This window comes from Cavia porcellus, unplaced genomic scaffold (assembly GCF_034190915.1).
Source record: "Cavia porcellus strain 051 isolate PalLab524CR breed Dunkin Hartley unplaced genomic scaffold, mCavPor4.1 scaffold_14, whole genome shotgun sequence".
Lineage (NCBI taxonomy): Eukaryota > Metazoa > Chordata > Mammalia > Rodentia > Caviidae > Cavia > Cavia porcellus.
Genome location: NW_026947497.1, coordinates 77,463,615 through 77,477,048, shown reverse-complemented (window position 1 = coordinate 77,477,048; position 13,434 = coordinate 77,463,615). Strand labels below are relative to the sequence as shown.

General features: G+C 39.3%; 1 protein-coding gene across 8 annotated transcripts in view; it reads left to right on the top strand.

The window, feature by feature from the left end:
• Atp11b (ATPase phospholipid transporting 11B (putative)) overlaps nt 1–13,434 on the top strand; it is a 104,522-nt gene that overhangs the window by 74,434 nt on the left and 16,654 nt on the right. For all 8 annotated transcript variants that reach the window (XM_063224366.1, XM_063224367.1, XM_063224371.1 and 5 more), the window contains 5 exons: nt 882–1,009; nt 2,985–3,123; nt 8,047–8,112; nt 8,543–8,646; nt 11,142–11,307. In XM_063224366.1, the coding sequence (XP_063080436.1) occupies nt 882–1,009; nt 2,985–3,123; nt 8,047–8,112; nt 8,543–8,646; nt 11,142–11,307 (603 nt within the window). The remainder of the gene's footprint in view (nt 1–881; nt 1,010–2,984; nt 3,124–8,046; nt 8,113–8,542; nt 8,647–11,141; nt 11,308–13,434) is intronic.

The following is a 13,434-nucleotide window of genomic DNA, read 5'->3' as shown; positions in this document are numbered from 1 at the left end:
ACTGTATTCCACAAACTGAACAACACAGGGGAGCTAAACTGTCGAGACAAGAGCTGAATGAGGAGTTTAGTGAGGGGTTGTTCCTCTCCTTAATCATTGTCTTCTCCTGCTCGTGACTTGTAGCTAGATAGGCAGTGATAGACCTGTATCAGTTTCTTCACCTGAGTAAAATAAAGGATGCTGGAAGGCCATGAACTTTGATTGGGTGTTCAGGGAATCTGTGGTATAATTTGGGACATAGCATTAATAAGAATAAAAACAATACATAAAGCAGAGCAAAATATGAGTTAATACCAACACTAGCATTTTTTAGAGGAAACACTATCCTCAAGAACTTGGGCCACGGTGAATTTTTATGGAAGAAGAGAGTCTTATTCAGTGCCTTGCGAAGAGTATAGCAGCACACCTGTGTGTGTAGCATGACAGGCGTGATGGCACACACATGTAATCTTAGCACTTGGGAGACTGAGGCAGGATGATCGCCACATACAAGTTTGAGGCTAGCGTGGGCTGTATGATGAAACCCTGTCTTAAAAAAAACCTGTACTTGTATTGTGTCAAAGGAATAGTAAGAAGCCTAGAATCAATGTGGAAGTATTGTGCAACACTACATCACAAATTGTGGAGAGTCTTAAAATATCCAGTTCACTGTAATTCAAGAAATAACTGATATTACAAAATACTCCAATTCCCACAAAGTACTTAAATCTTAGAACATTATACATTTACCTTAAAAACAAGTTGGACTTACTAAAACGGATTTCAGTATAAACTGAAAACTAATTTTATGCTTATGTTTAATATGCTTCTTTGTAATTATATACATAAGTACCATACATGTAATTCCGAATCCTAAAATTCCTACCAATTTCTCTTTGTAGACACTGTATGACAGCATGTACCTGACTTTGTACAATATTTGTTTTACTTCCCTACCTGTTCTGATCTATAGTCTTTTGGAACAGCACGTAGACCCTCATGTATTACAGAACAAGCCTGCTCTCTATCGGTAAGTATTTCCCAGTATTAAATGTCCACCTTCCAGGCTGATGCAAGAATGCAGGGAACGTTTATGTGGGTTTTAAACAGTGAAAGACATGCTGCCGTTGATCTCCCTCAGAAACACTCCCCTCACTTAGAACACACATTGGTTCTGAAACAGGTTCTTACTGAATACTTCAGGCTGGTCTTAACTCCAGGCTAGACTCAGACTCAGTCCCCTGTGCTGCTGTGTTAAAGGTGTCACTCCTGGCTCTGGTTTGAACACTTACCCCCCTTTCTGAAGCAGATCTGGAAGGCTTCGTATCTTTTGAAGGTGTGATTAAAAATATAATGACTGTTTCTGCTGGGTGCCATCCAGTGGAATGAGGGCTTGTAAAACCATTCCAGCGTGTCCTTGTTCGCCGCTGGGTCTGGTTCCGTGTGGCTTCTGACTCTTCCCCAGAGTCAAAATACCAAGAAAGGTGAATGTTTAAATCAACTCAGGACATCAAATAGCCAAGCTACACACCTAAAGACACTCGTGAAAGAGGACTTTTAGAACTGCTTCAGAAAGTAGAAGGTGCCTGTGCCAGGTGTAGTGTTGCACACCTAGAATCGCAGCACTTGGGAGGCTGATAGAGAAGGGTTGCTACAAGTTCAAGGCCAACCTTGGCTACATACTGAATGCAAGGCCAGTACAACCTTGTCTCAACAACAAATAAGAAAGTGACAGGAATGATGGGAGAAGTGTGTTCAAAACATGAATGGGTGTTTTTCAAGATGGCTGTGTATCTTTAAATTTAAACTTTCACAGTCCTTTGTGTCTTGCTTCTAATTGTCAGTATATTTAATAGTTACAAAATTTAACACATACCTGAAAAATGAGTATATGGATAGTATCTTGGTGACAGATACTTTACCAAGGAAAGTACAGTAGTTACATGGCTTAAAGTTTTTTAATATAAAAAAAATTTGAGTAATTGTTCCAGTTCTATCTGTTTGGTTTTTTGGGTTTTTTTGTTTTGTTTTGTTTTGTTTTGTTTTGGTCTTTTTCGTTTTTATTGGTACCAGGGATTGAACTCAAGACTGCCTACTTGTAAGGCAGGCGCTTATGCTGCTGAGCTAAACCCCCAGCCCCTGTTTATTTGTTAAGACACAGTCTATTACAGTTCAGGCTGGCTTTGAACTCACTCTGCAGCTCAAACTGGCCTCAGACAGCAGCAGTCCCTCTGACTTGGTGCTGGGACTATAGGCACATACCGTCGGGCTGGTTTGGGAGTGAACCCTTTGATCCTAGAACTGCACTGGGCAGTTGTCTGGTTTACACACAGGGTTGCAAACCAATGATAGTTGGCTTCTTCTGCACAAAAGAAGTTACCCTCTAGTCAGCAGTCTCTAGAGTATCTAAAACACAAGCTCTTGTCCTGCTCTTGCCAACTTATGTGTAATACTCAGTACGAAGCAAATTGAAGATATGACTCCCAGGTCCCCAGGTAAAACAGAGATGCGGAACCTGTCAGGACAAGTTTTCAGTCCCTGCAGAGGTGTGGCGCTCCACTTCCACAGGTAGCCAGTCACCCGGATGCTGTATTACTTCCACTTCCTGGGTGTGGGACAGGAGTTCCCAAAGATTCGTGCCAACTGCTTCTCTGTACTGGCTGCTGTGGACCGCGGAGTTACTTAGAAGCCTCACTGCAGAGAGACTGGTGGCAGTGGTGGACATTAACAGGGTGATACTGAGAAGCTAGCTTGTCCAGCCAGACTGAAGTACTGTGTGTGTCTGTATCAAATGAGGAAGCATATCGGAGTTGGACAGCAGCTGCTGTCACAGGGTGTGGAGTGGAAGAACTTAATAAATGTGGGTTTATTCTTCTAATATTTTTAGGACCTCTTAAGTTCAGACTTCACCTTGGTTTTTAAGTAAAAGTAATAATTGTTTAATAGTTAAAGAATAAGTGAATTCTAATGTGTTCCTTTTTATCTTTTCTTTTTTTAACTTACAGGGATATTAGTAAAAATCGTCTTTTAAGCATTGAAACATTTCTTTATTGGACTCTCCTGGGTTTCAGTCATGCCTTTATTTTCTTTTTTGGATCCTATTTTCTGATGGGGAAAGACATATCTCTGCTTGGAAATGGCCAGGTAAATACATATTCTTAGAGAATGCTTGTCAGTGTTTTGTTTTGGTTTGGTTTTTGATAATTTTGTGTCATGGGCAATAAAAGTCAAATTCATGTTAAATTATATAAAAGGTCATATATATTTTTTTTATTTAAAGAGAAAAACAAAACTAAACAAAGCAAAACAGTAAAAGGCTAGAAGTAATACAGAATTTCAAGAGAAAAAAATATACAGTAAGAATTCACCAGTAAAAGGTCATATATTAAAAGTGATGGCAACTGGGAATTTAGCTCAGCAGCACAGCACCTACCTGGCTAGCAGCCCGTGAGTTCAGTTTCCAATACGTAAATAAATTAAAAACATAAAAGATTTCAAGTTTTTCATATAATGAAGCTTCATACAAATGAAAATTAAAGCATGAAGATGGCCAGCCATGATGGCATACCCCTTTGGTCCCAGCTCTTGGGAGGCCAAGGTAGGAGAATTGCCCCAAGTTCAAGGCCCACTTGAGCTACATAGTGAATTTAAGGCCAGCCTGAACTACATAGTGAGACTGTGTCTTAAGGAGGGCAAAAAAGAAAGCAATAGAATGTAATTTTAAAATGAACTCATTAAGAGATAATTTTGCTCTTCAAAAATTATTTCACACAAGGAGATACGTTACTGTCCCTGCGTGCTAACCGTCTCAGGGTGTATCAGTAGCAGTGTTCACCTGGTGCTTTTTTTTTTTTTTTTTAATTAAGGAGAAAAAGAAAAAAAAAAAAGCAGAAAAAGGGTACAAGTTATACAGAATTTCAGAAAAAAAAAATAAACAGTGGGAAATCACTAGTTAATGGATTACATATTGTCATCTTAGAAATATTTGTTCAAGTTACAAAATTAAAGCATATAAAGTGGACATTCAAACAGTGAGACTGCAAATAGTTCTGTTCAATGATCCAACAAAACTCAGTAATATCATTGTCTATCTTATACACTTAAATATACATGCAGTTATATCATTTAGAGCACTTTCTTTTCCTCTCTTTTGTACAATGACTATTACACATTTGGGGTTTTATTACTCCCACAGTTCTTATTACTTTTTTGGAAGAAAGTAAAACCAAATGTGACATAACAGAACAGAGTCTGTCAAACCAAACCATAACAGAACAGAGTCTGTCAAACCAAAACATTGGAGACATTACAGGTCTTCAAAAGTAGGTAATAGTCAACCAGAATGGACGTCATAATGAATCCCAGTATCTTCATAGCTGTTGCCTAAACTTTCAAACCTGGTACTATCAAGCAGAACAGAATAGAGGAAAATCAGTCAAAACAAGATGGTGAGAGCAATACAGGGTTTCAAATCAAGTTAATAGAAAATCAAAGTGGGTTACTATAATATATCCTGCTATTTTTTTTTCCCTTAATTAAAAGGATAAAATAAAAATAAATAATAAAATGGAGATTGAGATAAAAGAGGGCATAACAACAAAACGGCGCAGATCAAAACATAACCATTTAAGCAAAATAGTGTTTCACCACAAGATAATCCCAACACAAAAGTAGTTACCATATTGTCTCTTTCCTTGAAATCTTCAGTATAACTTTGTATTCTGTACCATCAAATATATCAAAACAATATAAAACCAAGAGAATGACAGTATTACAGTATTTAGAATCAACTAACAGAAAATGAACAATGGTTTCTGTATAATCTCCTTGTCTATAAAAGTTTTTGTTTATACTATCACATATAATAAAATCCAATAAGATACATCATGATAAGACCTATGGAGACAGAAGAACAAAATCTTGATGGGACTTCAAAACAAGATGATATTAGGGCTGGGGGTTTAGCTCAGCGGCATAAGTGCCTGCCTTGCAAGCAAGCAGTCGTGAGTTCGATCCCTGGTACTGATAAAAAGGAAAAAGACAAAAAAAAAAAAAAAAAAAAAAAAAAAAACAAGATGATATTAAATCAGCATTACCTATTATGGTGTCATTTTCTCCAAAATAGCTGTTCCTATCATCTAATCTTCTCTGCCTCATTTCTGTTGAGATCTTTTTCTGTCATTAGTTGTCAGTTTGTCTTCATTTTGTTTTCTGCTCCATTCATTGTGGCCTCTCTGCCACTATTTTTGGATTCTTGGTATTTTTCTTTTTTAGGATATCCTGCAGTATTCTCTGTAGAGTTGAATTGGTGGTTGCATATTCCCCTAGTTCCTCTTTATCCTGGAAGCACCTTGTTTTTCCATCAATTTCCAGGGATAGTTGTGCAGGATATATCAACCTTGGCTGGAGGTTATTATCTTTCTAAGCTTGAATTATTTCCCCCCACACTCTTTTGTGATTTGATGGTTTGTGCTGAGAAGTCTGTTGTAATTCTGATGGGTGTTCCCTTGTAAGTGATCTGTTTCTTGTCTCTGACGGCTTTTAATATTCTGTTCTTATATTGGATTTCTGGAATTTTGATTATTATATGCCTGGGTATAGCTCTGTTTGGGTTGTAGGTGGCTGGGGTCCTGTATCTTCATACATCTGAGTATCTTTACCTTTTGCTAAATTGAGAAAATTCTCCTGGATTATTTCTGTGAGTAGCTTTTGTAGTTCATTTGTTTGTGTCCGTACCTCTTCTTTTATGTTCTTAATTCTTAAGTTATAGATCCTCTTATCATCTTCTAGCCTTTGTATTATTACTGTTTGTTTCTTTGTTATTTTTAAGAAGTTTTTCATTTCATGCTCCCATATTACAAATCTGCCCTCCAGTTCAGATAATCTATCCTTAGTTTCTTTCAAGCTGTGATGCCAGTTTTCGATAGTTTTTAGTTTCCTGGTAATCTCTTTGAACCTGCTTCACGTATTTTATGTTTTCTCTATTTTCTCCATCAAACAATTCTCCTCTTTTTGTCTGTTCTTCTATTCCACCATCTGTTTTTTTCTTGGGTGGTGCTTAGCATTTCTCTAACTAGTCTGCTTATGTCTTGCTTCAGGTCATTAATAACTTCATTCCTGAACTCATCTATGAGGCTCTGGAGATAGCCTTTTATGTCGATTGGTGGCGTGTCTGCTGTTGCCTGCTTCTCAGGATTGGGGGCCGAGGACCCTTTCTTGTTGCTCCCTCTTCCTATATTCTTTGTTCCTTATATATAAGCGTATATAGGAGGCCCAGCTTCCTTCCCTGTTGGCCACAGTCTGTTTGAATTGCACCGGCTAGGTGTTCCCGTCCACTGCAGCGCACCAGGGAGATATGGACCGGGCAGCCTATGCTGGCCCACCCCTCCAGGTCAACCTACCAAAGGCTTCACCACTAGGGTGCACCTCCAGGTGCTGGAACCTGGGTTTTGCTAGCCTACTGGGTCTCAGCCAGTAGCATCATGTAGGCTAGGCACTGCTCACCACTCCCGTTTGTGAGAGGGATATGTGACTGAAGTTACTACAGCACCCTGTTCCGGCAAGTCTGCCCAGTCCCCGAATGTCCTCTGTTGGAGTCTCCTAGACCGTGGAAGAGACCCAGTTTTCCCTCACTCACCGGAGGTGGATGCACGGCTCCCCGCCCATCCTGGCTCTCAACTCCGTTCACTGATTCCCGTTCTCAGAGCTTTCGCGCGTCTCTCTCCCTGCCGAGCCGATTCAGACGCAGCGGCGGCAGCGGCAGGAAACCCAAATTGAGGCTTCCAATGGTGCAGACTTCAGCTTCCACACTGAGGCTTTATCTGTTCCTGTTATAGCACCAGGATTGCATTCCCAGTTGGTTTCTCTAAGCCCAGTTCGTTCTTGGGTCAGCAGGGTATATCTCCTCTTGCTTAGGATTCCTCACTCCACACCATTCCTGGATTCTAAGCTGGGTCTCTCAGAGAGCCTCCATAGCTGCTGCTATCTGTCTGCCATGTTCTCCTGGAAGCTCCCTAGTATACATTACTGTAAAATTATGGCAGTGGTCTAACATGGCAGAAGGCCAAAGTGGGAATCACTTGGTGCTTATTTTTGCACAGGTGTTCATATGCCCCACATCTACTAATCCTCACAATAATCCTCTTGGAAGGGTTTGATTACCCCCATTTTTCAGGTGAGAAATGAGGAGTTAGTGTCTATTTGCTTACCTCAGGAGTGTTACTGTATTCTGACTGCTCTAGCAATTCCCAGGAAGTGATAAATCTGTAAGTTACTGCTTCATTATGAGCATGTGTTTGAAATGTGAAATTAGGAAAGCATGCTGAGCAGCATGCGGTCTCACTGTGTCCCAGCGCCTGCTTACCGTGGAGACCCAAGCTGGGCTGAGGCTCTATTCCGGCATCGCTGGATTGAGGGGAGAGGAGACAGCAGTGACTACTGTGGCCCAGAAGTGCTTATCCTGTTGTTTCCCTTTTTAATTGGCAACACTTACTGCTTTACAAAATATGTTTGGAGACATGGACATAGAAGTTTTAGACTTAAAAAGAGTGCAAAGTTTTATCTGTTCACAGAATTAATAGGTTTCAGTTCTTTCTTTCCTACTCTGCATATGTTGTCCAAACCAATACTGTGCCAAGTGTGATCTACTGTAACTACTGGATGGAAGTTTTTCAGAAGATAGCGGTGGTCCCACGGTTTGTTACATACATTTTATAGCACAACAGGAGTGAAAGCACTCAGGGAAGCCTGTAGCTGTTCTAACTAAAGTCCCTCTGTGCAACTGGAAACCCAGCTTACAGTGCTGATAATAAAACAGAATATTGTGCATGGTAATAATAAGCACAACACTTGTCTCATGCTCATTCTTTATTTATACAGTCACAGCTTTCACGTAACTGGCTTGGGTAACTAAAATGATTTGCAGGATCAGGCGTGTGGCTCAGAACCAGAGCACGTGCCTAGCCCAGCACTGCCAAAAACAAAGATTTTTAGGAGAAATGAAATTGCTTTGCATCTTATTTAACATCATGTTACCAACGAAGTGTACTGTCTATTCTTTCTGTTTAGATGTTTGGAAACTGGACGTTTGGCACTTTGGTTTTTACAGTCATGGTTATTACAGTCACAGTGAAGGTATGGTACTAAACCTAGAGTGTGGACATACTTCATGTGTGTATAACTGATAGTTTCCTTCATGTCTTTTGCCAAAAGTATGTTTTCCCTTTTTCTTTGTCATCAGTGAATACTTTGATTACTATTTTAATAATTAATTTAAATTTTTCTCAGAAAACTCTTTAAATTCATTATTTTGGAAAGCTTCAACTGATTTTTTTAAAAAGCATTGAAATTCTGCTGTTCTGTGTATAATACAAAACAACACTTTTAAACCTTAAAACTCTGCTACTTCATAGAAGAAAAATACTGTAAATGTGAAATTACGGTTTCCTACTAGTGTCTCTTCTTTAAATTCTTTATAATTAATGTTTTATTGTTAAGCTTTAGTTGAGAGGATAAAACTTTGTTACTTTATATTTCTAAGACTTTTTAAATTTTTTTCTTTTAGATGGCTCTGGAAACTCATTTTTGGACTTGGATCAACCATCTTGTTACATGGGGATCTATTATATTTTATTTTATATTTTCTTTATTTTATAGTGGGATTCTCTGGTGAGTATGTTTTATTTTGTTTTGTGTTTTGTTTTTTGAGACAGGGTTGCTATATAGTCCAGGCTAGCCTTGAACTCACTGTGTAGCCCAGGCTGGTCTCAAACTTTTATGGCAATCTTCCTGCTTCAGCCTACCAAATGTTGAGATTACAGGGGTGTACCACCACACTGGCTTGTGTGTCACCATAGTAAATAAACATTTATTGTGTTAGGTTATAATATGAGCAAATTCTGCTTGGACTCATTTTGAGATCTTATCCTAATAAACTCATTTGTTTCCATTTATCTTACTAATGTGTAGGAAAGAAAAAAATAAATTTAACATTTCTTAAATACCTAGACATTTTATATAAGAAATAATTGACTCATCACAGTAACCTTTGTATTTTTCCTGTGTGAAAACTGAGCCTTAGGATCACAAAGGTAAAAAAGTAATTATAATCAGTGTTCTTTAGAATAACCGTATTATTTCTAAATTACTTATATATGCACTGAAATAAGTCCCATATAACCATCAAATTTTGATTGTTGAGTTAGTTTCTTTCTCAAACTTTATTGTATATTCAATAATGAAGTCTGATACTAATACATTCTGAGAGATTAAAATCCATGCTTCTCAACAGGCATGGTGATACCTGTTTATAATCCCAGCACAGTGGGAGGGTGAGACAGAAAGAACAAAAGTTCCAGCTCAGCGTGGACAGTTCAGCACCCAGCAAGACTTTGTCTCAAAATAAAATATAAAAATAGAGCTGGAAGTGCCAGGTGTGGTAGCTCATGCCTGTAATCCCAGCACTTGGGAGGCTGAAGCAGGAGGATTGCTGTGAGTTTGGAGGCCAGTCTGGATTACATAGTGAGTCCAAAGGTGGCCTGAACTACACAGCAAGATCTTGTCTCAAAAAATAAACAAAATTGGGTTGGGCGTGTAGTGTTTTGTGAAAGTCTTGGGTTTAATCCACTGTACTGAGAGTAGGGAGAGGGTAGAGATTCATGTTTCTCCTATGAATTTTTGGTAAGCACTGGAAAGTAATGTGTTGATTTGTTTTTTGGAGAACTTACATTTGCCTGTATGTCCTTGATCGATTTATCAGACAAAGAAGTTGGATTAGCTAACCATCAGCTTCCATGTGGAATCATAAAAGATGTTCTCATGCATATTATTGTAACCCTCCTGCTTTCTCCATTTTGTATTTCTCCATAGTCTTTGGAAGCTATAGATAGCCAGACTCCCTAAATAACACCACTGCAGGCTCCAGGGTCACTGAAATTTGTGCTGGGGCTCCCCACAAGGCCAAGTACCCAGGAAAGCAGGTTTTTCTACAAGCCAAGCTTGCACCACTGCCCCAGTGCCCCCCTGGAACTACGCACATCCCAACACTGCCTTTTTGGGAGGTGGGGAGTGCAAGGATTGAACCCAGGGACTCAGGGATATAGGCAATGCTCTACACTGAACTCAACCCTGTGCCCAAGGCTGCCCCTTTTGAACCCTCTTGTGGGGCTGTTTCCAGCCCAGCAAGTATTGATTGCCAGCCCCACACCTCACAGGCAGAATCTTAAGGAGCACCCTGTGATCCTGCCAGCCATTCCTGCATAGTTAATAGAGTGGCCTTCTGGATAGGCCTGAGCCCCCACACAGGCCTGAGTGCACAGATGAGAGGAGTGGGACAGGTAGAGAGACAGGCAAAGGTCTCACTCCTGACACCCAGCCTCTTAGCTGTTACCTTCAATCCAACCTGGCCTAGGCCAACAGAAAGGATCAGATATAAAGAAAGGTTGGAGGTGGAAACCTCCCCAAAGGAGCAGCCCTAGTGGCACAACATACAGGAAGCTCACCCCCTTTCACAGCTCCACCCCTGCTCCCAGCCACTATAAAGCTCTACCTTGCCTCCAGCTCTGCTTCCGGCTCAGTGTCTGTGCATGACGGACATCTGGGCTGTGTGCACAGGGCAGGGGGTGGATGCAGAGGCTGCCAGGGCTGCTTTTAGTGCATTTCTTTTAAAGAAAAGCCTCTCAGCCTAGGACTTGAATAATCCGTCATTTACTTTTCTTTAACTGATTAATTGAATCAATAAGAAATATCTTGCTAATACTATTTTCTTGGCCTTCAGTATTACTAAATTGTTTCGATGTCCTAGCACTAAGATAGGGCTATCTAGTCAATTGCTTGCCACTTTCCTATTAATAAAAATTGTGTTGCAAGCGGGCAGTCGTGAGTTCAATCCCCGGTACCGATAAAAAGACAAAAAAAATTTTTAAAAATAAAAATTGTGGTTTTTATTAAAAATATTTAAATCATTAAATTGGGTTTTATGTTTTAATAACTAATGTCTGTCTTGCCTTTACTAACTGTTCAAAGAGGTTATGCTAATTTTCAGTTTAGAACATTTTTCTGGAGTACTCTTAAAATTGCTGCTTTGAAATAAGTAAGTTTCCATGATGTCTTGACTTCAGTCATTTAGTTTGCACCTTTATTTAACCCACTGTCTTTCTCCGCAGGCCATTTTTGAGCTCCCAGAATATGTACTTTGTATTTATTCAGCTCCTGTCAAGTGGTTCTGCTTGGTTTGCCATAATCCTTATGGTTGTTACCTGTCTATTTCTTGATGTTGTGAAGAAGGTATTCGACCGACAGCTCCATCCTACAAGTACTGAAAAGGCACAAGTAAGCACCTTTTATATTCAGTAACTTTTTATTGGGAGTTTAAGTCATCAAGGACTGTGATTATAATTTGCTTTTGTCTGAAAATAGGAAATTAGGGCCAGGGATTTAGCTCAGCTTACACCTGGCAAGTGCAAGGTCGCAAGTTCAATCCACAATACCAAAAAAAAAAAAAAAAAAGGAAATTACCATCCCTGTATCAAGTATTTTGCAATATAAACATTACCAATAAATAATATATATACCAATAAATTGTCTAATTTTTAAAATTACATTATTATTGATAAACCTGCAGATTTAACAAAAGAATCTGAAATATTTTTTACAGAATGAATTTTTACTCAATGCATATGAATATTTAAATTAATATTAAATATTTGAATTAATGAATGTTAAACTAGATAGTGCTTAAGAATATGATTTGAGAGCTGGTAGATCTCATTTCAAATCCCAGTTCTGCTACTTGGCAGCACTGTGACTTTGAATCTCAGTTCCCTCATTGGTAAAATCATGACAGATGTTTTTCTTTTTTTCTATTTGTTTGACTGTGTTCTTTTTATATATTTGACTAGTACACGAGCTAGAGATCTATACATATTCATCTTTTAACTATACCATAGTATTAGGTATGTACATTAAAGAATACATTCTCATCAACTTTTATAGTCTGGTAAACATTGACTTTATAATTAGTTTTTGGCTAGGTTAATTTTAAACCTTTTTTTCAGAGTTTTTGGGTTTGTTTCATGCCAATGACTTTTTTGTGGGTTTTTTTTTTTTGTCTTTTTGAGATGGGGTTTTGCAATGTAGTTCAGGCCGGCCTTGGACTCGTTTTGTAGCCCAGGCTGGCCTTGAACTCACGGCAGTCCTCCTGCCTCAGCCTCTGAGAGTTGAAATTACAGGCATGTGCCACCGTTCTCAGTTCTTTTTAAAAACGTAGTTATACACTTATCTCCAGACAGAAAAACTAGCCCCCAGGTGTTTGATAACTTGTACTAGGGTTCCTAAGCAGTATGCTGGTCTAAGTTCAGTTGGTCAAGTCAGTCAGCACCAGTCCTCTGACCTTTACTCACTTTGGTGCTCTGTTTTGTTTGATTTGAGGCAGAGTCTTGCTTCATAGTCGAGACTGACTTCAAAGTCACACCAGTCCTCCTGCCTCAGCCTCTCCTATGCTGAGATTACAGTGGGCACCACCATGCCCAGTTTGTTTTGATAACTTAATCCTCATCAAGAAGCATTTTGGCATCATTGAGATAGTGCAGGCCTGTGAAGCCCGAAAGATGTGAATTCAAATAGTGTCTCACCCCAGATCCTTGACCGAAGTCACATTGCTAGGCTTCAGTTTCCTACTGTGTAAAGTCAGAATAATAGTTCATCTTTGGGGGCTGGGGATTTAGCTCAGCAGCATAAGCGCCTGCCTGCCTTGCAAGCAGGCAGTCGTGAGTTCAATCCCCGGTACCGATAAAAGTGAAAAAGACAAAAAAAAAAAAAGAATAATAGTTAATCCTTGATAGAAAATCATCATCATAAGTATGATGAAGATGAAAGTGTTGCTTTGTGATACACATCTCTGAGGGAGGAAATGGCATGATCTTACTGCGTCTGCCTGTGTGTATATTTGAGTCAGTATAGATAGGCTTCTGTGGATTTTTAAAAATCTAGATCAGAAAGGTTTGCCTATGTTACTGTTTCTGATCTTCAGAAATAAGATAAAAAGGCCAGGCATGATGGTGCACACCTGTAACCTCAGCACCCCAGAGGCTGAGTCAGGAAGATTGCTGTGGATTCAAGGCCAGCCTGGGCTATGTATTGAATTCAAGCCCAGCTTGAATTAGATAGCAAGACTCTGTCTCAAAAAAATAAAAATAAATAAGAGATAAGAGTAAAAGAATAAAAATTTTTTTGGTGTCAGAAGTCAAACTCAGGACCTCATACTTCCCAGGCAGACACTGTACTACTGAGCTGTATCCATAGCCCAAGAATACTAATTTTAACACTGTTTGTTGTGTTTTTGAGACAGGGTCTCACTATGGAGTGCAAGCTAGCCTTAAACTCACTTTGTACCCCAGGCTAGTCTTGAACTCATCACAGTTCCTTTGCCTCAGCCTCCTGAGTGCTGTGATTACAGGC